Source organism: Scyliorhinus torazame, chromosome 14 (assembly GCF_047496885.1).
Source record: "Scyliorhinus torazame isolate Kashiwa2021f chromosome 14, sScyTor2.1, whole genome shotgun sequence".
NCBI classification, from domain to species: domain Eukaryota; kingdom Metazoa; phylum Chordata; class Chondrichthyes; order Carcharhiniformes; family Scyliorhinidae; genus Scyliorhinus; species Scyliorhinus torazame.
Genome location: NC_092720.1, coordinates 128,602,962 through 128,628,363, shown reverse-complemented (window position 1 = coordinate 128,628,363; position 25,402 = coordinate 128,602,962). Strand labels below are relative to the sequence as shown.

The following is a 25,402-nucleotide window of genomic DNA, read 5'->3' as shown; positions in this document are numbered from 1 at the left end:
CTACCCTCGTGGATGCCAGCCTTCAGCCCATTCGATTTACTCCATGGGTTATCGAGAAACCGCTGAATGCACTGGATGCACCAAAGGTTATGGGTCTCAACAATATCCCTGATGTAGGGATGAAAGCTTGTTCTTCAGAACTAGTCCCAAGATGATCTATTCTCACAACAACACTGACAAAATGGAAAATTATCCAGATAAACAGGACTGATCCAATCTGGCCAATTATCACCCCAGCAGTCTACTCAGTCAGCAGTGTGATAGAAGGGGTTGTTGACAATTTTATCAAAAGACATTTCACCAATGACCTGCGCAGTTAATGTTCAGCTGGCGAAACACCAGGCCTCATTAATAATCATCGTTATTAGTGTCGCAAGTAGGCTTACATTAACGCTGCAATGAAATTACTGTGAAAATCCCCCAGTCCCAACACTATGGCTCCTGTTCGGGTACACTTAGGTTGAATTCAGAATGTTCAATTCACCTAACAAGACAGCCTTGGTCCAAACATGGGCAAAAGAGTTGAATTCCAGAGGTAAGGCAATGGGATCTGCTCTTGACAACAGCAGCATTTTACTCAGTGCCACATCGAGGAGCTGTACTAAAATTCAAGTCTCTGTGCATTGGTGGGGGACGTGGGAAGAGCTTGAGTAGCTGGCACATAAGAAAATTGTTGGAAGCTAATCATTTCTGTTCCAGGTATATCACTGCAGGAGTGCCTGGGCAGTGTTCTAGACTTAAATCATTTTCAGCTTCATCAACGAACTTCCTTCTATCATAAGGTTAGAGGTGAGGAGGCTGTTCATTGGTTGCACAGTGTCCAGGAGCATTCGCTGCTCTAATGAAACAGTTTATCAGTCTAAGCCTGAATGCTAAACAAGTCAAATGGCAAGTAACATTCACACCAGTCAAGTGCCAGGCAATTGCTATCGCCAAGAAGAGAGTTTAAACATCTCTCCTTGACATTCAACACATTATCATCATGGAATTTCTCACCATCAATCTCCTGGGGTGTAACAACTGGACCAGCTATATAAATACACTGGCGACAAGAGCAGACCAGAAGCTAAGTATTCTAAGCAAGGGAATCACCTCCTGACTCCCAAAGTCTGACCCCCATCTACAACGCAGAAATTAGGTATGTGGTGGAATACTTGCTACTTGTCTGGATGTAGGCAGCTACAACAGCACTGATGAAGCTTGACACCATCCAGGACAAAGCAGCTCCTTTGGCACCCCATCTACCACCTTAAGCATTCTGTCCTTCCACCACTGGTGCACTTGTATGCAGTGTATACCATCTACAAGATGCACGAGTAATTTGCCAAAACCGCTTAAGCAGTACCTCTCAAACCCGTGACCGTTTATCACTCGAAGGATCAGGGCAATATAGCTTGCAGGTTTTTATCCAAGTCACGCGCTTTCCCGAGTTGGAAATCTATCACTGTTTCTTGACTGGGTCAAAATTCTGGAATTCCCTACCCGAGGTTATTGTGCTAGTACCCTCATGGACTAGCAGTCAAGGGGGTTCACCACCACCACTGAAGGGGCTGTTTAGCAAGCAGACCAAGGCAGGCCAGCAGCACGGTTCAATTCCCGTAACAGCCTCCCCGAACAGGCGCCGGAATGTGGTGACTAGGGGCTTTTCACAGTAACTTCATTTGAAGCCTACTTGTGACAATAAGCGATTTTCATTTCATTTTTCCATCTTCTAAAGGGCATTTAGGGATGAGCAATAAATGCTAGCCTTGCCAATGACAGATATATCCCATGACTAAACAAAAATACCCCTTTATCTTGTGTTGCTCTTGTTTTTAATATTATAAGAGTACTCAATTATTTTTTCCAATTAAGGGGCAATTTAGCATGGCCAATCCACTTAACCTGCACATCTTTAGGTTGTGGGGGTGAGACCCATGCAGACACTGGAAGAATGTGCAAACTCGTCACAGACAATGACCCGTGGCCGGGATCGAACCCGAGTCGTTAGCGTCGTAGGCAGCAGTGCTAACCAATGCACCACCGTGTCGGCCTGTCTTGCTATTTTAAGCTAGATTTTTGCAATCATGTTAAGGATCTTGTATACTGCCTAAGAAAGTCAGGTTTTCTAGTTGAAAATTCAATGTAACCTGGGCATGTACACGTTTCTATTGATCATTCCATTTCTAATCTTTTCCTTTTAAGATATTAATTAAATGTGTAAAAGGATATTTTGTGATCGGTGACAAATTTTAAAAAAAAATTCAAACAATTCCTTTGATGCAGGTTAGATATTTGAATGCAAAAAGCACAAACTTTGTGAATTAGATTGAGGCTGACTGGACACAGTCAATAGGCGATGTTGTTGAGTTGGAGGAGATGTGGGTAAAGAAAAGAGAATGAATAGATGGGACATTCCAACAGAAGTATGCAACAGTTTACCAGTCTCAGGCAGAAATATATGTAACAAAATAATTATAAATGCCACCAGTGTGGCTTGTTTTTTTGCTACACAGCTTGGGTGAAAATAGTTGATTCTTTAGAATAGTGCAGAAGGAGTCCATTCAGCTCATCGAGTCTGTGCCAACCCTCCGAAAGAACATCCTACCTAGGTCCACTCCCCCACCCTATCCCCGTAATCCCAAGCAAGGACAATCCCTGCATATCTTTGGATTCAGCAGAGCACCAGAAAATGCCTAACTGCATCCGTGAAAGAGATGCACAGAACTCTCATGAGACTAGTTTGGTGAATTGACACAATGTTGCCAGTTTTTTGGAAAGGGGCCACAAAAACTGAACATTCAAAAAAAAGCATGTGGATATTTGTTTGTAGAAGTTTTTAAAATGTACTTGGCACCTATCAGCCACGTGGAGCAAGAGCAATAATAGTTTTGGAGCCGTGAGCACAAAACCCCTGGCTTTGCCAGCTTTGACCAAAAGTCATCTAGACTCAAAAACGGTAGCTCCCTTCTCCCTCCACAGATGCTGTCAGTCCTGCTGTGGTGAGTGTGCAGTATTTCCTGTTTTTGCTTACCCCGGCACGGAGAGCTGTGCTGCCTTTCAGATCGAATATTAAAAATGAGGCCTCTTCTGTCGGGTGAATGTAAAAGATCCCGTGGATACTGTATTAAAACAGGTGGAGGGGTTTTGTCCAATGTTCTGCCAACATTTATCCATCAGTCTAAACACTGAAATAGGTCATATCAAATTGCGGTTTGAGGGAGCTTGATGTGTCTAAATACATTTCCTGCAATACAACTATGACTGCACTTCCAAAGAACCTCATTGGCTGTAAAATAGCACGGTAGCACAGTGGCTCACACGGTTGCTTCACAGCTTCAGGGTCCCAGGTTCGATTCCCGGCTTGGGTCACTGTGGAGTTTGCACGTTCTCCCCGTGTCTACGTGGGTTTCCTCTGGGTGCTCTGGTTTCCTCCCACAAGTCCCGAAAGATGTACTGTTAGGTAATTTGGACATTCTGAATTCTCCCTCTGTGTACCCGAATGTGGCGACTAGGGGCGTTTCACAGTAACATCATTGCAGTATTAATGTAAACCTACTTGTGACAATAATAATCTTTTAATAATTTACTGCGAAAAGCCCCTAGTCGCCACATTCCGGCGCCTGTTCGGGTAAGCTGGTAAGGGAATTTTACCCGCGCTGCTGGCCTTGTTCTGCATCAAAAACCAGCTGTCTAGCCCACAGAGCTAAATAAAGATTATTATAAAAATTATATGTGCTTTAGACCTTTCTATGGCAATGAAAGGCACCACATAAATCCATCTTTTCCCCCTCAAGTGGTGGATCAAGTCATTATTAATTTGGAGTCTGTCTTTGGTATTGCAGGAGTATTTTCAAAGTGTGGAAACCCCATGCCAGATATGGAGTAGGGAGCTCTTCTGTGTCCTGGCTGAACATTCCTCCCCCAACAAATACCACCAAAGCAGATGACATCTTCCTGAAATCCATACTTAGTACCATGCATCACATCTGCATGCTCCTGACTTTTCTCTTCAGCAGAACTGGCTCGCTCTATTTCAGAGTTGTCATCCACAATTCCATTTTATCCGCTGCCTCGGATGATATTTTAAGAGAACTTATGTTTCAGCTATGACAACTCAAATACCAAGTCAATTGCCAAAGAGACTCTGAATCCTTCTCCCCCTTCACTTTCCTCTAACCTCCATCCCTCTTTCCAATTTCACCGTTTGCTGGGCTTGCACTATCCCCTCTGACCTTGCCATCTGTGAACAGCAGCAGTTAGCCCGAAGACAAGCCCTCCGCTTCATCCCCTTTAGACCTCATCTCAATGAACTTCAAACTTAACACAGTGTTGAACTCGTTATCCTCTGCCTGCACACCAACTTTGCCTCAAATCTTCCTACTGCATCTTTCTCCCATCTGTGGAATTTGTGTTTCACCTCTTGCCTCGTTCTCTCTTAATGACCTCACTGGGAATTGCCCCATGATATCAGTTATTTGTTTTCTTCCCCTTATCTCCCAGTGAACTTGCAGCACCCCATTCTCACAGATCCAGACTTGACATTGTCATTAAGCCTGCTGACAAGGATGGCATTGTGAGCCAGTTCTCCCCGGTGAATGGTGAGCCAGCCTTTACTTTGTGGAGACAACGCCTCCACCTACCAGCCCCTCTTTCTGCTGCATTGAACATATTGGTGCTGCTTCCTGCAATATTCCATCCCTTTTCTTTGGATCCATCTCAAACTGTTCCCTTCCAGGGCAGAGGCTGTCACTTAATATTGACCATGAGCCCACAGTCCTCCACAGCTATTTTGGTTGCGTTTCCATCCTGTTTTTTGGAAGGATTCTATTCCATTCTTTTTTTGCCTTTGTTGCATCCATACTTACTTTCCTACCAGTGCTTCCAGAATGCCTTTTTCCTGAAACCAAGAATTTGCCTTCCACTGTGTTTGACAAGGGCCTCACATCTTTCACCATCTTCGCCCTTATCTTCCACCCCACCAGTCTCCATATTCAAACGATCATCTTCTGTCATCTCCAGCATTATGCCCTAATCAAACCCATCTTCCTGTCCTCTTCCCTTCCACCATCTGAAGAAACCGTCACCTCTGCAACACCCTGGTTTGCCCTTCCATCATCATCTGCCGCCCCCCCCAAAAAAAACCTTCTTCCCATGGCATCTTCCTGTGGAAACGCAGGAGATGCACCACTTCTCCTTTCACCACTTCCATTTCTCATTTCCAGGGCCACAGACACTTCCAGGTGAAACAATATTTTATTTGTATTTATTTCAATTTAGTATTTGCTGCTCATGATGTGGTCTTTTCTACATTCAGAAAACCAAATGCAGATAGGGTGATCGCTTTATGAAATATTTCCATTCAGTCAGCAAGTGTGATCTTGGGAGTTTGCGCTTGCTTGCCATTTTAATTCTCTGTCCCATTTGAGCCTCTTGTGACAGTCAATGCTCAGTTGGTAGCATGCTCACCACTGAGTCAGAGGTTGTGGGTTCAAGGCCCACTTCAAAAATGGAGCACAGAGGTCAAGGCTGACACTCCAGTGCAGCATTGTTAGTTGTTGCTGTCTTCTGCATCACAGCGTCAGGGACCTGGGTTCGATGCCAACCTTTGGTGAGCGTCTGTGGAGTTTGCACATTCTCTTTAGGGATTCTATGTATGAGACATTGATCTGAGGCACTGCCTGTTCCCTCAAGTGAATGTAAAAGATCCCATTGTACAATTTTGAAGAAGAACAGAGGAGTGTCCTGGCCAATATTCAGTCCACAATTGACATCACAATAACAGAATGTCTGGTTATTACCACATTGCAGTTTGTGGGGATTTGTTGTGCCTACATTGGCTGTCGCATTTCGTCTGTCACATAAGTGACTACTTCAGAAGTACTTCATTGGCTGTAAAGTGCTTTGAGATGTCTGGTGGTTGTGAAAAGTGCTCCATAAATACAAGCCCTTTTTTCTTGTCCCCTGCTCCCTACACTGTTTGAGTAAAGTTCAGTGGAAGCTTCTGATGAGGCACTTTACAGCTTTCAATACTGAGCACTGATTTCAACAACTGCAGGTCTATAATACCCTCCCTATTTTTCAAACAGAAGCTGCTGGTCATGGTTCTGCTATTTAGCTCTCATCTCGACTCCCCTTTTGTTTCTAATACCACGGCAACCCCCTCCCTTCATTACTAATTTTGTCATTTAATCACTCCTGTTTTCCACCCTATAACAAGCCTTCCCTATTATTTTCTCCTCCCCACCTCCCCAACCTCTCATTGTTTCTACACTTTCAGCTCTGACAAAGAAGTAAGTGACCTGAAAATTACATTTTTTATGTGACTGACAAAGGTAAACTATCCCTCCTCGCCCTTCTTGACTATCTGCAGCCTTTGCCATGGTTGACCACACAACTTCCACCAATATCTCTCCATTTTCTAGCTGAGTGGGATGCCCTTGGATGGTTCTATTCTTTGAAATGATAACAATTGGATTTCCTGTAATGGCCTTTCTTTCCACTCCTGCACAGTTTCTATTGGAGTCTTCTCGGGCTAGTTCTTTGTGCCCCCGCCCCCCCCTTTGCTATTTCTCTTCTACAAGTATGTGCTGCCCTCAGTCATATCACCTGCAAAATAATCGTCTCATTCCAAATGTATGCAGATGATACTCGGGTCTATCTTACCACCATCTCTCTCAACCCTTGCACCATTTTTAATTTGTCATACTGTTTGTCCAAAGTCCAGCCCAGGATGAACAGAAATGCCCTTCCAACTAACTATTGGGAAGACCAAATCCATTGTCCTCGTTACCTGCTATAATCTCCATTCCCTAGATACTGACTCCAGCCCTCCGCCTGGTCATTGTCTGTGAGGCTCAACTAAAATGTTCGCAGCCGTGAAATCCGATTTGACCTCCAGCTCCGTTTCTAATCATATCTACTGCATCACCAAGATTGCCGACTTACATCTCTGTAACTTAATCTGACTGCGTTCCTGCCTCAGCTTGTCTGTTGCTGAAACTGTCGGCCATGCTTTTGTTGCTTCTAGACATGACAAGATCTCAGTAGCCCACCTTCCATCTACCACCCCTCCACAAGCTTCAACTCATCCAAGACTTGTCCACATCCAAACTAACACCAGGCCCCTTTCTAGCATCACCCCTATGCTTATTGATCTACAGCGGTTGCTGGTCCCTTAATGGTTCACTTTTAAAATTCTCATTCTTGTTTTCAAATCCCTCTTCCCTTGACTTTGTTCTCCAACCTTTTAAACCCTGCAACTATTTTGAGAACTCGGGGGTGGGCCTGAATGGGATGCTCTTTTGGAGGGTCGGTGCTGACTCGATGGACCAAATGGTCTCATTCTGCACTGTAGGGGTTCTGTGAACTCTTCAAATATAGGCTGTTGTGCAGCCCCCGCCCCCCATTTTCCCCCCAGAAAATATTTTGTTAAGGCATTTATAATTTTAACACTTTTAAATGGAAAAATCCAACAAAAGACAAAAAAAACACAGGAACATAGCCCCACCCCCTCAAAACACAGATCCCCACCAACATGGTCTGTATAAACACTGTCTCATAGCCCTTCCTTCATTGGTTTTCCTACCCTTATTCGTCACTTCCATGCCTCCCCCCCCCTTGCTGACAGACTAATTTTCCTTAAAGAATTCGATGAACGGGTGCCATCTTCGAGCGAACCCCTGTAACGAACCGCTTAAGGTGAATTTGATTTTCTCCAACCTGAGAAACCCCGCCATGTCGTTTGTCCATACCCCTGACTTTGGCATTCCGAGTCCCCCCCCATCCCAGCAGAATCCGTCTCCGGGCCACCAGGGAAGCAAAGGCCAAAACGTCGGCCTATGCACCCCGCCATTTTAATTATTGGTGGTTGTGCCTTTAGATGCCTGGGCACTAAACTGGAATTTCCAAACTAAGTTTCATTGCCTCTCTATCTCCGTCTCTCCTTTTAAGATGCTCCTCAAAACCTACTTCTGGCTGAGGTTTTCCAAATACGTCCTTTCCAGATTCGTGTTGAATTTTGTTTGATACCTCCCTTCTGAAAAACTTTAGAGTGTTTTACTGTCAAATGCAAGTTGTTGAAACATTAACTCACTTTCTCCACAGATGCTGCCTGATCTGAGTATTTCTGGTATTTTCTGTTTTGATTTCAACTTTCCAGCATTTTGCTTTTGTGACCACTTATTTATCCCATTTGCATTTTCTGGGAGCTTGTGGCTTTGCTTTCAAAAATTAATTCTTTGCAAGTGAAGGGTTTCTGTCACAGAGATGGTATTCTGTAGGCATAGCATTCGCAACATAAAGTCAGAATCTTACAGTGCAGTAAGAGAAGTGTCCCATCATTCCTGTGCTGGCTTTCTGAAGGAGCTAGACTGAATTCCCCACTCTTTCCCCATAACCCTAGCCAGCGTTCCTAAAGTTTGGTGCCCATAATTACCTAACCAGCAAGTCTACAAGTAGTTCCTTGAGGTTCAGAAATCTGTTTTCCTGCTGCTGAGTCCAGACGGAAACCTTAATTTTTCTAATGAGTTTATAGGTACCAGAATTCTCAACTCCACATAACTGGCTATCATGGAAGATAGAGGAACTATCATCGTGTGGTTTTAAATTCTGCAAAAGCCTTTATTTTGTGAAAAATTATTTGTCCTGTACTGCACAAAGCAGGATAGATAGCTGACTGCTGTGCTCAACAGTGTTGTGTCGACAGTGGAGTGACTTAATGGCTGCCTTTTGTGCTGTAAGAGCCATTGTCCCTCACATTCCCCAGGGTTGGGAGAGGAGTTATGGTCAAGAAACCCAAAAGTCTGTTTCTACAAATGCTGTGGAATTTAAAGTCTATAGCATGAGGTTTTCTTGATCGGACTCTAGTTTGCCTGATTGATCGGTTTGGCTGCCTGTTGGTGGGGAACTGCTGATCACAGGAACGGATATGTGTAATAGCTTGAGGCAGAGATTGCGCCTCCGTGGGAATGATGGGGAGAAGAGAGAATTGGGCCAAATGATGGGGTCGGTGATTAGACGACCGTTATAGATCGTGACAGTGGGTTGTTTTTCCCAGAAACCTGGACAAGAGTATTGAGTTAAAAAGGAGAAATGCAGACTCCTGAAATGATTTCACTGACTGTTGTCCATCATTTCATAGAATTTACAGTGCAGACGGAGGCCATTTGGCCCATCGAGTCTGCACCGGCCCTTACAAAGAGCACCCTACTCAAGCCCACGTTTCTACCCTATCCCTGTAACCCAGTAACCCCCACTTAACCTTTTAGGACACTAAGGGCAAGTTAGCATGGCCAATCCACCTAACCCGCACATCTTTGGACTTTGGGAGAAAACCGGAGCACCCAGAGGAAGCCCACGCAGACACGGGGAGAACGTGCAGACCCGCACAGACAGTGACCCAAGCCGGGAATCGAACCTAGGACCCTGGAGCTGTGAAGCAACTGTGCTAACCACTACGCTACCATGCTGCCCATCGTGAGAGAGTATTGGTCGTCCAATTCTCAGCCCACCTCCTTTAAAATTGGAAGTGCGTGGATTTGAGGCGACGAGGTTTCCTGTTGCTGATTTTTAATATTTAATCTAACAAAATTAAACCACCTTTTTGGGGCTTTAAAATAATGTCCTATGATTCTAATTCTGAAGTATTTTCCCAAGTATCAGTGTTAGGTTCAACATTCCCATGTCCTACCTATACTTGCACCCCAAATTGCATTTGCATTATGTGATCATTTCCTCCCCCATATGACGTGTGTCAGGTAGATTATCCCTGATCTTCAGGCTGCCTTGTTTTGTCCATCTGCTGTTCACTGGGCAGGCAGACTCTGACTGCTCTTGGGATGCTCACTAAGCGTGAGGGACTACCCTGTCCTATTCATGGGGCCACTGAAGCCAGTCATTGACTACACACTTAAATTCGAGCAGAGTGGAAATCACACCTGCATCAGCCCACTTAGAACATAAGAACTAGGAGCAGGAGTAGGCAATCTGGCTCCTCGAGCCAGCTCTGCCATTCAATGAGATTATTGCTGATCTTTTGTGGACTCAGCTCCACTTTCCGGCCCGAACACCATAACCCTTAATCCCTTTATTCTTCAAGAAACTACCTATCTTAATCTTAAAACCATTTAATGAACGAGCCTCAACTGCTTCACTGGGCAAGGAATTCCATAGATTCACAACCCTTTGGGTGAAGAAGTTCCTCCTAAACTCAATCCTAAATCTACTTCCCCTTATTTTGAGGCTATGCCCCCTAGTTCTGCTTTCACCCGCCAGTGGAAACAATCTGCCCGCATCTATCCTATCTATTCCCTTCATAATTTTATATGTTTCTTTAAGATCCCTCTGCATCCTTCTAAATTCCAACGAGTACAGTCCCAATCTACTCAACCTCTCCTCGTAATCCAACCCCTTCAGCTCTGGGATTAACCTAGTGAATCTCTTCTGCACACCCTCCAGCACCAGTACGTCCTTTCTCAGGTAAGGAGACCAAACTGAACACAATACTCCAGGTGTGGCCTCACTAACACCGTACACAATTGCAGCATAACCTACCTTGTCTTAAACTCCATCCCACTTGGCCACTAAATACTCCAATGTTAAACTTCACTGTGGTTGCCATCTTGTGGCAATCTACTTATTTTTAATCTAGCTTTTGTTGCTCCTGAGGTTTATATTCCCATATTGTGTGGCCATATCCTGTGCCAGTATTGTTGATATCGAATAGTTTCAACTTCGCCACCTCTTGCTTGGCCCTGTTCTGTAAAGCAGAACCAGGCTACTAGTCACACTATATGCTTGCAAAGCATTGGAGAGAGTACAGACATTTTCTAAAATGGTGCCAAGCATTAAAAATCTTCAGTTAACATGGAGAGACTAGAGAAATTGAGGACGTTTTCCTTGAAAGAAAACTTGTATTTATGTATTTTCCGCAACCATTGGAAGTCTTAGTGTTTTTACATCCAAATAAATATTTTTGAAGTGTAGTCAATGTTATGTAAGAAATAAAGTGTCCAATTTGTACAGAGCAAGCTCCTACAAACAACAATGTGATAATGACCAGATAATGTAGTTCTGTGATGGATGTTGATTAAAGGATAAATATTAGCCAGGGCACTAGGGATAACTCCCCTGCTCTTGTTTGGAATAATTGTCATGAGATCTTTTACACCAGCAGCTCATATTTATATAGCATCTTTAATGTAATGGAACGTCCCAAGGTGCTTTGTGGGAGCGTTGTAAAACCAATTCTGAGAGCAACATGTAGCGTCCCTGCCTCTGAGCAAAGAATTCAAGGTTCAAGTACCACTCCAGGAGTGGATGATCAAGGAAGGTGCATTATAAGATCCTGAGGGGACTTGACAATGTAGATACCAGGAAGATGTTTCCACTTATGGGGGAGACTAGAACTAGGTGATACAGGTTAAAAATAGCAGTTCTCCTCTTTAAGACTGACATGAGGAGAAGCCGTTAACATTTAAGGCTGGGTGAGGCAGACCTTTGGCCACTGAGAATGCTGGGATAGGTTGGGAAAATGGAGTTGAAACCCAAGATCAGCCTTGATCGATTTGAACGGTGGCACAGGCACGACGGGCTATGCGGTCTCCTTGCTCCTTTTATTTACGAGCCACATAAGATTTAATCGATTGTCCAATAGCTTGGCCAAAGGTAGGTTTTAAGGATTGTCTTAAAAGAAGAGTGAGGTGGAGTGGCTTTTATGGACTGTCTTAAAAAAAGGGCGAGGTGGAGTGGCAGGGAGATGTCGGAAGAATATTCCAGAGCTTGGAGCCGAGGCAACTGAAGGAGTGACCACTGATGGAGCAATTTGAATTGAGGAAGTAGAGTCGGCCTAAGATAGAGGATCGTGGTATCTGAGTTGTGAAGCTGGAGGAGAATGTAGAGATAGGGAAAGATAAGGTCATGGAGGGATTTGAAAACGGGTGAGAATTTTAGAATCACAGTGTTACTTGACACAGCTGATTAGGTGAGTGAGCACAGGGATGATAGCTGAATGGCACTTGCGAGTTAAGACAGACAGAGTTTTGGATGACCTCAAGTTTTAAGGAGGGTAGAATATTGGAGACCCACCAGGAGTGTGTTGGAATAGCTGTGTCTAGAGGTAACACAATGGCATAAATGAGGGTTTCAGTTGCAGATGAGCTGAAACAGGGATAAAGTTGGGCGATGATCTGGAGGGGAAAATCAGCAGTCTTGGTAATGGCACAGATTTAACGTCAAAAGTTCATCTTGAGATCAAATGTGACACCAAATTGTGTACGGCACCTCCTGCAGTATAGTTTTCTCTCAGTACTGTACTGCAGTGTCAGCCTTTATTGGAGCAGAGAAGTTTAAGGAGAGGTTCAACAGAATTGTGCAAATTCGGGAAGAATTTTGAAAGAGTAAATAAGTAGGAGCTGTTTCCAGTGACAGATGGATTAGTGGATGCAGATATAAGGTAATTGTCAAAAGGAGCAGAGGCAAGTTGAAAGATCTTTTCCCACAGCGTCACTGGACTAGTAATCCAGAGACCCATGGTAGTGCTCGGGGGCCCAGGTTCGGATACCACCTTAGCAGATGGTAAAATTTGAATTGAACAAAACAAATCTGTAATTAAAAGTCTTGATGACCATGAAACCATTGTCGATTGTTGTAAAAACCCATCTGATTCACTGATGTCCTTCAGGAAGGAAATCTGCCATCCTTACCTGGTCTGGCCCACATGTGACTCCAGATCCACAGTGATGTGATTGACTCTTAAATACCTCAAGGATAGTTAGGGATGGGCAATGAAAGCTGGCCCAGTCAGCGACACCCACATCCAATGCAAAAATAAAAGAAAAATTGGATTGATACTTGATGGGGAGAAGCACCAGGAACGAAATTGGAGAATTTGACAGCTCGTTAAAACAATCACCACAGCCCAACGACCTCTTGTGCTGTAGCATTCTAAAGTTCTGGCTTTCCTGATTTGATCTTTCTCACATCAGGTGTATCTTCTAAATCCAAGTATTTAGTTAATTTTCTTTTTGGGGAGCAACATACAGCCTTTATCATTGAGCCCTGAAAATTTAATCTGATCCCTTCAGATTATATTTCCTTTGCCTATCCAAGATATTTTTCTCTCTTACTATCTGCAGCAAGCGAGTAGGTAAGAGAACTTATTCCAAGCTGTGACCTAGAGTGGTCTTGAGTAGCTGTTGTGTCCTCTGCTTCCTTTCCTCCTGTAGTTGTTATGTCACCCTGGGCGAGTGCGCTGTCAATTCCAGCCCCACAGGCCCTGGAGTCCCAGCACAAGTGAATTAACCAATAATTCGTATGTAGTTTCTGAGATCTTTGGCCATATGACTGATCCACTGACTTACAGGCATCAGATTTGTAAGTGAAACACAACAACTGTTTATTTATAACAACAATGGAGATCAGGCATGCAATAATTATACTGGTATAATGGGCAGCTAATCTACTACAGCTCCCCTTTCATCCCACACACAAGACAGATGCACTCAGAGGGAGGGGGAGGTAAAAATGAAGAGGATTAATATGAAATGGAAGATGAATTTTCTTTGCTTTGGATGTTGAGGGCATTGTAGAAGTTTGTCCTCCCAGGATGCTTAAGAATCAAAGCCACCAATATATGATTAGAGATTTGGCAGCAGTGTTCAGTCAGTACTCTCCAGTTGTAGGATTACCTCTGGAGAGTCACTTTCATATTCATTAACCTGGGCCTTCACTCAGTAGATCTGCCTCAGGCTTGTGTAATCCTTATTTGTTTTCAACTCCATCAGATTGCAACCTAGCTTTACTGAGGAAAGACATAGTTCCCTCACCAGGAAGGTTCTTTAAACAAATTGCCCTGCCTGCGGTGGTTGCTGGACTGAACTTCCTTGCAGTTCAATCATTATAGAGAGAGAAGGGTCTTTACTTTGAACCTTTAGACATAATCCATCAGGTAAGAGAGAGAAAAGGGCTGTGGCCCTTCAGCTTGATCAAATGAAAACTGAAAACCAAATGAGGCCTTCCTCTCTCTGACAGAACACTCTGGAACGGTCAGCACCCATAGATTTATCAGCTAAGAGCCCGGAAAGTAAACAGCTCATTGGCTGACAGCCAAGTCCATCAAGATAAGTCATCATTGATGCCAGCACATCCTGGTGCAGTCCTTCTTAAATTAAAGGTGACATCCATCTTAAAGGTGTAGGTCCAAGTAATTGTCTAGGTACAAAAATTATAAAAGCCAAAACAAAAGAAAATAAAGGGACTAAACACGGGACAAACAGGATTAACAGGAGGACCCTTAGATTATTCACCTTGTAGACTCTTAAGCTCCTCCCACTGCAACATTTAAACAACCACTAACTCATCCAGAATGGCAGCTATAAATCTATGTCCTGGTTTGTGGCGATTGTACAAGAATTCAACTGAAGAAATCTACCAAATCGAAGACTGGGGTCAAGCTAGTCCCGATGTTGGCAAGCACAAGCTGGAAAAAACACCAGTGCTTCAGGCATCAGTGATGGCCCTTGTGTACTCTAGCTGAGTAAAGCACTGTACACGGGATGGACGAAAAGTAGCCACATTTGATTTGCGCATGTCCAACTAAATTCTGTAATGCTACATATTACAGTATCTTCGAGTTGCATCTCACTGGCTACTGTGATGTTGCACATTCTTCTCCCACCCACTTGCTGCACCGCTGCAACCCCTAAAAGGAAGATGAACATCTCCCCATCCACCAAAGCCTCAATAACATCTCTTGCCTTAAGTCATCCAAGCCCTTTTTGACCCAGGAACCACACCTTCAATAATGTGACTTCTACCCTTTTCCTTGGGAAGCTGACAGGAGTCCCACAAGGTGTCACAAGCAAACATATTGTGAAAGAATATTGCTGGTTTTGCTCTTCCATAAAGTTGTGGGCAACCGTAAACCACACCTGTACAACCGTGGCAGAAATGGTAACTTGATGCACAATTGGTCAATTAGAGCCTCTCCAATGTGCTATTCTGGTCACTCAGAATAGATAATCATATAACAATTCAATACCTGATTCTCACACAGGAGAGGGACATCAAAGTGGTGTACAGCATTGCCACAGTTGGGGAGGAATTTTATTTGATTCCTTTTTCTGTCCTATCTTTCTCACTTCTGCCCATATCCCCTTCCACAACCTCAGGACCAAGGAAGCAGTACTAATGTTGCTTTGAGATCAGCTAGTTCAGAGAAGTACAAGGACCTTCCTGCTTTAGAAATTGCAGTACCTCTCAATGGGGAAGTGGTGATATAGTGATATGGTCATTAGAATAGTAATCCAGAGACTCGGGGTAATCCCACCATGGCAGATGGTGAAATTTAAATACAATGAAAAGTCTATAATAACCATGAAACCATTGTGAATTGTTATAAAAACACACCTGGTTCACTAATGTCCTTCCTTCAGGGAAGGAAATCTGCCAGCCTTACCTTGTCTGGACTACATGTGACTCCAGAGCCATAGCAATGTGGTTGACTCTGAAATGGCCGAGCAAGTCACATAGTTATATCTAACAGCTGCAAAGAAAACTAAAAGGAATCGACCGAGGCACCAGAAAAAGCAATGGCAATCCAGTCCAGTCGACCCTGCAAAGTACCATTTGCTGACATCTGGCTGCGTGTGCCATCTCTCAAACTAGTCCAGCAACGACATAGTCATGACACAATCATACTCTAGGATCATAATATTCAGATAATGAGCCAGAGACAAATAACAGCTCACTGGAGGAGGAAGCTCCCCAAATATTTGGGACCCAGCACATTAGTGTAAAAGATGAGGCATTTGCAACAATCTTCAGCCAGAAGTGCTAAGTTAATGATCCATCTCTGCTTCCTGCGGAGGTCCCCAGTATCACCAATGTCAGTCTTCAGACAATTTGATTCACTCCACATAATATCAAGAAACGGCTGAAGACACTGGATACTGCAAAGGCTATGGGCCCTGACAATATTCTGGCAGTAGTACAGATCCAGAGCTTGCCATGTCCCTAGCCAAGTTGTTTCAGAACAGCTGCAACACTGGCTTCTACCCAGCAATGTGCAAACATGCAGTGTCCTGTACACAAGAACAAATCCAACCTGGTAAGATACTGCCCCATCAGTCAATTCCCAATCATCAATATAGCGATCAAAGAGGTCGTCAACAGCGCTATCAAGTCGCACTTGCTTAGCATTAACCTGCAGTTTGGGTTCTGCCAGGGTCACTCAACTCCTCACCGTGTTACAGCCTTGGTTCAAACTTGGACAAAAGAGCTTAATTTCAGTGGTGAGGTGAGAATGACTGCCCTTGTCATCAAAGCAGCATTTGATCGAGTGCAGCAACTGGGAGCCCTAGGGAATTGGGAGGGGAAAACACTCCACTGGTTGAAGCCATACGTGGCACAAAATGGGGGATGGTCCAGCCTGGTTTGGGGGGGTGGTCAGGCATGGGGAATACCCTGAACATGGTGTTTAGTTGGGTCGGGTACACGGAGAAGGGTCGCCACATGGGGTCTGGAGCACGTGGAGGAGGGGGAGAAGACAAAGGAGCCCCGTGGGGTTGGGAGCAAGGTGGGCCATCCCATGTGCGGTCGGGTTCCCCCGTGTGGTCCGGAGCGTGGTGGCGAGCTCCCATTAGGCTGGGAGTGTGTTGGACCGTTCCCCGTGGAGTCGGGTGCAGTAGGACATCCCCCAGGGGGTTGGGGTCCCCGAGGGGTTGGGAGCGCGGTGCGCCTGCCCTCGTGGGGTCGGGAGCGCAGAAAGGTAAGTCCCTTGTGGTGTTTGGCCTGGATCTTTAAAACAATTGCACTAAAGTTAGAAGTGGTTTTATTTCTTTTAACCTTTTTCAGAGTAACTGTCAGCATAACACTGGCACAACCATTCGAAGTCTCGGTATAAGTTGCTTTCTCGGATTGTTCCCAACACAGCACAATTGTCATGGGGAAGTTGCCGCTTTGAGACAATTGCGCGTAAACCCTTACCTGGGAACCTCCAAGAGGGATTCCATCACACATCTTTGGGGTACTCCCAAATTCAAAGCTAGCGAGCCAGGAAGTTGCAGGCCATGTTACATTGGATTGAGAAGCTGCAAAAGTTGTTTTGTTTTAATTATATTAACAAAAAGGGAACAAAGTTTCGGACTATTGTATTGTGTTATTGTCATTTAGTGTTTTCTGGCCTGTTGAGTCAATCTCCCTCACTGTTGCCCCACCGTTGACCAGAATGTATCTGCCGGTTTAACTCAGTTGGCTGGACAGCTGGTTTGTGATCCAGTGTGAGGCCAACATTGGGGTTATTCATGAAGGCCTCAATGAATAAGGCCTTCATGAATAGGCCTTCGCCTAAGGTGTGATCAAGAGCCGGTGCAGACTCGATGGGCCGAATGGCCTCCTGTACTGCAAATTTTATGAAATTATGAAAATCAGGTTAAATGCCCACCAGTCACCTCACCCCTCAAAGGGGAAAGCAGCCTATGGTCACCTAGGACTATGACGACTTTACTTTTATTTGTTCCTTCAGTTTTCCAGAACATATTACTGAATGGAAGTTCTCAAATTTGAAGAAGTGTTGGTGATGAATTAGTTTAAGATTAGAAGTATATATCATGTAGTGTGGCATGTCTTCTGGCAGGCAGGAGTATTGGGAATTAACATTAGTATTGTGGGACAAATTGAAATGCTGAAGGCAACATTTAAATATAGATCTAAGGTCATTCACACACTTGACAAGGATGGAAATTGAAACATGCTGTGTTATGTATAGCGAAATGCCTCATTTAATACTAAGTATGATGGTGAAGCATTGCACGGTATTGTGTGTAAGATCATTCTTTTGCCTTTTAACATGCCTCATGAGTATGTAAATAGTTTTCCTTGTCTATTTTTTCATTTGCTGATTTTGTTTTTTATCTTCAATTTTAGAATCGAGTTTGGCAAAGAGATCACAGAGACCTTCGAGCAATCCAGCCAGATTCAGCTTATTATAACGATGTAAGCATCTTGAAGGCAAAGTCTTTGCAAAGTCGCTGTGCCAATTTAATGTGCTGCTCATGTTGGGTGGCCTCGTTTTGCTGGTGATGCTGTTTGTCACTTTAGTTCAGTTCCATTTTAGTGGCAATGGCATTGTCGCTTTATTTTTGTATATTAGGTGGCAGAACAGCTGGATGTGGCTTGTAATGAGTTTTTATTTCATGAATACGTGTATGTGAACCCAAATAAATTACTTCACAAAAATTAATCCGTGGAAAATAAACAAACTAAGGCACTCTTAAGGGTTGCGAGCTTTTGAGATTGAAGAAAGAATGCAGCTTACATTAAAAGTACATCAGAGAGACAGACATACATCATGTCAAACATGGGAAAGGAAAACTCCTGCTGATTCTCACCTACTGTCCTCCTTCAGCTGATGAATCAGTACTCCTTCATGTTGAACACCATTTTGAAGAAGCACTGGAGAGAGAAAGGCCACAGAATATGTTGTGTTGGGAACTTCAATGTCCATCACCATGATGCGGCAACACCACTACCAGCCATGATGACTGAGTCCTGAAGAACATAGCTGCCAGACTAGGCCTGTGACAGGTGGTGTGAGAATCATTGTGAGGCAATAACCTATTTGACCTCGTCCTCAGTAATCTACATATTTCAGATGCATCTGTGCATTATAGTATTTGTGATACAATCATTTTCACACTGAGGATACCCTTCAAGTGCTATGTAACACTACCATTACATCATTGCTAAATGGAATAGATTCAGAACAGATCTGGCAGCTTAAAACCAGGCTACCATGAGGTTGTGGGCCATTAGCAGAATTGAATTCTGCCAGTTGGTAACGTCATGGTCCTGCTTGCTTCTCATTGCCATTATCAAGTTAGGGCACTAACCCTGGTTCAGTGAGGAGTGATGAAGAACATTCCAGGAGTAGCACCAGATGTATGAGATACCAACACATTTATACTAAGCAGTGGCAAGTGTATGCTGTAGATGGGACAAAGCAATTTTACAACCAACAGATCAGATCTAAGCTCTCCAGTCCTGTCACATCCAGTTGAGAGTGGTACTGGTATTAGGAAACTAACGGTAGTTTTAAGGGATTTATATTTGTATTGGTAACCATTAAAAATAAGGTATAATTTTAATTGTTTAATCTTTCTGTGCCTGGAAGGATAAAACCTATAGTTAGATTCATTCCGGACAAAGATGTTTGTATGGGTTGCAGAGTGTTATTTTGAGTGCCGAGTCTTTTAAACCTTTCTCCTATTGTTTTTCTAATTATTTCTCTGGCATCTGTGGAGGGTTTTGAGCAAGTGCAGGCGATGGCGGGTTTTGCAAGAGGGTGACCTGTAAGCGAGACTTGTTTTTACTGGTCCTCCTGTTTTCAATGTTATTATTGTTATTACTGTTCAGCTGAGTTGCTGTTGTTGTCTGTAAAATTCAGACACTTCGACCAGTTTATTATTTATTATTTAAACGTTTTACCCAGGTGCCCCTATTTATGAGATGAACAAAGGACAAACGCAAGTTCAGAATTTAATCCCAAGTTTATTTTGAAAGACAATAAAACAGTTAGCCCTTGAATTACCCCAACTATAGTATGCCTTAAGATTCTTAATACTACGTATTGTGCTGTGGGTCCAATCCTCTGAGTCTTGGTCGTTTCAGGGCTTTCATCTGCGAAGGTGGCTCTCGCATGCTGCTTCCTTTTGTCCTCTGGTCTGCCGTGGAGTCTTCTCCGCTGCCTGTGCATCGGGCTTTTGCTGGGGAAGGTCTCTGGATGCCTCTTTCGTATTTCCCTCTTTGCGCCCTTCCAGAAGCTTCTCTGGCCCTCAGCCAAGCTTCTGTGGCCTCTGGGCAGGGTTGCAACACCCAATGGAGTTGCCGATTGAAACTCTGCAGGACACCAGGAACCCACCCTCAGGGACCATCTTAAGATGCTTTTTCCGTACGTAACATTATCCCATGTATGGTAGTGGTGGGAAATCTAGGTGCCAGAAAGTCTGGCTTCACCTGGGCAATCCACAACAATCAATCCATTTGAATGGGACCGATTATCTTCCGATGTCTTTACAGGGTTGGCCCAGACTTGCCCCAGCTTTCTGTCCCTGTCCAGTGTATTCGAACTTGGGTGTTCGAATTCCCATCAGGCCTGTGCATGGTTCTGGCTGTGTTTTAATTTAAAATCTCCAATTATTAATTTATCATAGATCATAGAATTTACAGTGCAGAAGGAGGCCATTTGGCCCATCGAGTCTGCACCGGCTCTTGGAAAGAGCACCCTACCCAAGGTCAACATCTCCACCCTATCCCCATAACCCAGTAGCCCCACCCAACACTAAGGGCAATTTTGGACATTAAGGGCAATTTATCATGGCCAATCCACCTAACATGCACATCTTTGGACTGTGGGAGGAAACAGGAGCACCCGGAGGAAACCCACGCACACACGGGGAGGATGTGCAGACTCCGCACAGACAGTGACCCAAGCCGGAATCGAACCTGGGACCCTGGAGCTGTGAAGCAATTGTGCTATCCACAATGCTACCGTGCTGCCCCACGGTAGCATTGTGGATTTAAAATGTCCAATTCTGTATCGGGCCTAAAATTCAGACCGTTGGTCATTTTGCTACAGTATTATTGTTAAACTTAATTATTTATTTATACGAAGAAGTTCCTTTGAAACAATTCATTCGACTACTTTCTTTGTGGTCTCAAGTTACCACATCTTTTTGGTGATGAGAAAACGGCAAGAAAATAACATTTTTCGATGTTGTGTGGGGCAACATGAGGCTGCACTCGGTGAGTAGCTAGTGTTCATCGTGGGTTTATTTGATGGCATTTCAAGTTAGCAGCACCAAGGCTATGTGCAGGAGGATCTGTGCGTTCGATGGGAGAATCGTGAACTGGGCTGAATGTGAGGAGAGGTTGCAGCATTTCTTGTTGGCAAATGAAATAGAAGATGAGACAAAACATTCTCCTGAATGTGTACAGGACGATGACTTGTACATTGATAAGGAATCCAGCTACGCCATAGAAGCTAGGGGAGATTTAATTTGCCGATTTAGTTACTCTGGCCCAGAATCACCTGAAGCTCTTGGCGATTGTTCAAAGTTTCAAATTTTATAGCCATTTTCGAAAAGATCAATCAGTAGCTAATTTTGTGGCAGAATTACGGCAACTTTCAGAACACTGATTTCAGTGTTTAGAAGATATGCTCCGAGTTAGGCTGGTCTCTGGCATTAACGAGGACAGCACTCCGCATTGGTTGTTGGGTGACGCCACACTGACTTTTGAGAAAGCTCTAGAAACTTCTTAAGACATGGAAATGGCTGCCAGTAATGCTGAAGATAACCAGAAGGCTAATTCTGGTGCCCAGGCCAAGCCTCTGCATCAACTGAAGAAAAAGGCTGCAAGCAAAATGGTGAAAGGAGTGGAGTGTTTAGGTGTGGTGGGCCACATTGTACAAATCATCGCAAATTTAGGGCTGCTGTTTCTCACTGGTGCAAGGGTACAAAGCACAAAGTGAAGACCGAGCAAGAAACTTTTACTTTGAAGAAGCCTCAATCAGCTATGCATCATTTAGACAGCTCATAGTGGAAACTTACCACATGTATAATGTGAATGAGGCACGAGTAGATCCTATTTTTACTACAGTGAGCAAATCAAGATGGAGATGGACACAGGAGCCTTTGCGTCTGTAATAGGTGAAGAGACCTACAAGTTGATGTGGGACTCTAACCTATCTCTGGCAGAAATTGATCGTCGAACATATGCCGCAGAGTCCATACCTGTGCTTAGGGGTATAACGATCTAGAAGCAAGGGAGGGCCAAGTTTGTTAGGGCAGGACTGGCTCAGCAAAAGTTCATTGAAGTGGGGGGTGATCAAGCAAGGTGATCAAGTATGCTGTTAGTATCTGGACATGTTCAAGGATGAACTGGGTGCATTGCGTGGATCCTCGGGCTACTCCTCTCTTTTTCAAGCCCAGGACAGTGCCCTATGGCATGAGAATGAAATTTGAGGAGGAGTTGGAACCATTTCGACTATTCAGTTTTCTCATTGGGCAACTCCAGTTGTTCCTGTCCTTAAGATGATGGTATGGTGCACATATATGGTGACTACAAGCTCACCATTTGCCAGGTTTCCAAATTAAATGTTTATCAGTTACCTAGGTTGGAAGGCATGTTTGTAACTTTTAAGGGAGGCAAGATGTTTTCAAAACAACGTGACCAAGGGACATCAACAACTCTTGCTCAAGGAAGATTTGAATCAGTTTGTGACCCATCATGAATGAGGTTGTTCAAGTCCAGTCGTTTGGTTTCTGGCCTATCTAATAATCTTTCAAAGTATGATGGACAACCCGTTGCAAAGCATTCCTCAGGTTGCAGTTTACTTGGGTGACATCTTAATTACAGGGAAGACTTGAGGAGAAGCACCTCAACAATCTGGATCAAGTTTTTAAAACGATTTGCAAAAGGAGGATTGCACCTGAAGAGGAGCAAGTGCATTTTTCAGACACAAAGTATGTAGTATCTAGGCACAGAACCACTGCACAAGGGTTCTCTTATGGATTGGAAAATTCTAACCATTAAGGGACTCTGGAGCCCAGGAATGTGTCAGAGCATAGGTCATTTTTGGCTTGGTAAACTATTATGGAAATATTTCTTCAGATCTGTCAACAGTGCGCACAGAAGAAGGCATTAAAGCAAGTGCTACTGCATTTGGCAAATCTGCGAGTCCACTTTCATTCAGACGGAATTTATCCTAGCGTGCCATGTCTTGCCCAATGGCGTGGAGGCGATACTTTCATTTAATGGAGGAGGGGCCTGAAAACCCAATGGCTTGGCATCTAGGATGCTGACAAATGCTGGAAAAGAATATTCCCAGCTGGACAAAGAGGGTCCAGCTGTCGTTTTATTGGTGAATAGATGCCATCAGTACCTCTATAGTCATTCATTCACCATACGTACTGACCATAAGACCATGAGTCTTTTCAGTGATTCTAAATGCATTCCGCCTATGGCCCCAGCAAGAATACAGCGCTGGGCACTCACATTGTCAGCTTATCAGTACAATATGGTGTACAGGGCAGGGGAGGATGACGCAAATGTGGACGCATTGTCATCTCCCTTTATTGGATTTGCCATCCATGGTGTTGTGTCCTTTGAGACAATTATCGTACTTCTCCAGTAAGTGCGAAGCAGATTAAGCAAAGGACAGATGGAGATCATTCTGTTGCAAGTTAAAAGATTTCTGATGCAAGGATGGCCAACTATCATAGAAGGTGATGAGTTGAAACCTTATGTGAGAATTGTAGGGATGAGTTAACTCTGCAGGATGGATGCTTACTATGGGGATCGAGAATGACCGTTCCGTTCCCTTGTTTTCAAGTCATGGATGAAATTCATGAGGCTCATCCAGGTGTTTCTAGAATGAAAAGTCTCGGACAGCACTGAGGAACTGGGTTTGATCCCAGCCCTGGTCACTGTCCGTGTGGAGTTTGCACATTCTCCCTGTGTCTGCATGGGTTTCACCCCAGTAACCCAAAGATGTGCCGGTTAGGTAGATTGGCCACGCTAAATTGCCCCTTAATTGGAAAAAAGTAATTGGGTACTCTAAATTTATATTGAAAAAATAGAATGAAATGTCGAGCCAGGTTGTATGTTTGGTGGCCTAATATAGATCTGGACTTGGAGGACAAGGTAAAATCACGTCAGATAAACCAGAAGATGGCATCACCACCACCACTTCATCCATGGGAGTGGCCAGATAGGCCGTGGTCAAGAGTGCATGTGGACTTTACAGGACCTTTCAGTAACCACATGTTTTTGGTTGTCGTAGATAAGCACTCAAAATGGTTGGAAGCACATGTCATGAGTAATATTACAGCTCCTGTGACAAACTATGTCGGATAATGGCACTATGTTTACAAGTGAATTATTTCAAGAATTTATGCAAACGAATGGTATACGCCATGTCTGTACTGCGTACGGCTTTGAATGGTCTGTCGGAGTCAGCTCTTCAAGTTTTGAAGGAGGGATTGAAGAGAATGGCAGATGATATTTTGAGTACAAAGCTCTCAAGATTTTTATTCCAGTATTGTATCACGCTGCAATCCACAACCGGTATCTCTGCAGCTGAATTGTTGTTAGGTGGAAGGCAGAAGTCTCATGTGGATCTGCTTCACCCAGATCTCAGAGGAAAAGTGAGCAGGAGATAAGAGAAGCAGAAGGAGGGACACGGCTACCACGCCAAAGAGGCAGTTTAAACCGGATGATCAGGTTTACATTGGGAACTTTGTTAGTAACCAGAGGCAGTTACCGGGAATAATTTTAAATCAAAGTGGTCCAGTATCTTGGATCGTGAGGCTGCCACACAGAGGAGTTGTTCGCAGACACAAAAACATGTTCATTTACATTATGACTCAGTCAGGTAAGGTTTCAGAGCCAGCAACTGTTACAGATAACATAGCAGGAGTAATGGAGCATTCACCAATTAGCCAGTTGATTCTGGGGAGATACGTCTACCTCTTTACCTACGATTCCATATCAATCGTAATAAGATTCACTAATCGCAAAGCTCCTGACAGACTTTGGTATCGTTGAAACATTTCTTTTGTTGTATTTCTGTCCTGATGGAAAATTGACATTTATGAGGGTGGTGGTGGGGGGGGAAGAGTGTAATTTTGAGTACAATTATAAGCCTTTCTCCTACGTACTTGTTTTACTGGTGCCTGTTGAGGGTTCTGAGCATGTGTGAGCTTTGGCAGGCTTTTCAGTTGACAGGAGAGTGACCAATTTTTACCAGTGCCCCTGTATTCACAATTGTTACTGTTACTACTGTTCTGAGTTACTGTTATTCCCAAACTTTGTTATTATTTAAAGAAAGACGTTCCTTCTTTTAAACCACTTATTCGATTAAGAGCAGCACGGTAGCGTAGTGGTTAGCACAATTGCTTCACAGCTCTAGGGTCCCAGGTTCGATTCCCGGCTTGTGTCACTGTTTGTGCGGAGTCTGCACGTTCTCCCCGTGTGTGTGTGGGTTTGCTCCGGTTTCCCCCCACAGTCCAAAGATGTGCAGGTTAGGTGAATTGGCCATGCTAAATTGCCCTTACTGTCCAAAATTGCCCTTAGTGTTAGGTGGGGTTATTGGGTTATGGGGATAGGGTGGAGGTGTGGGCTTGGGTGGGGTGCTCTTTCCAAGAGCCGGTGCAGATTCGATGGGCCGAATGGCCTCCTTCTGCACTGTAAATTCTATGAAATTACTTGCTTTGTGGCCTCAAGTTACCACAGTATGTGTGGGGGTTGGTTAAGTTCCAAATATGATTCTATCGGGCTTAGAAAGGGTTACGGTGTGAAGAATAAATAGAATCAGCAGGTGTACTTAGCAACTGGAGGCCCTTGTAAGGATAAAAAAATGCTT

At 44.0% G+C, this 25,402-nt stretch overlaps 1 protein-coding gene across 4 annotated transcripts in view; it reads left to right on the top strand.

Moving 5' to 3' along the window:
- Positions 1-25,402, top strand: part of wdr33 (WD repeat domain 33) — a 178,254-nt gene that overhangs the window by 36,351 nt on the left and 116,501 nt on the right. For all 4 annotated transcript variants that reach the window (XM_072474881.1, XM_072474878.1, XM_072474879.1 and 1 more), the window contains one exon: positions 17,905-17,973. In XM_072474881.1, the coding sequence (XP_072330982.1) occupies positions 17,905-17,973 (69 nt within the window). The remainder of the gene's footprint in view (positions 1-17,904; positions 17,974-25,402) is intronic.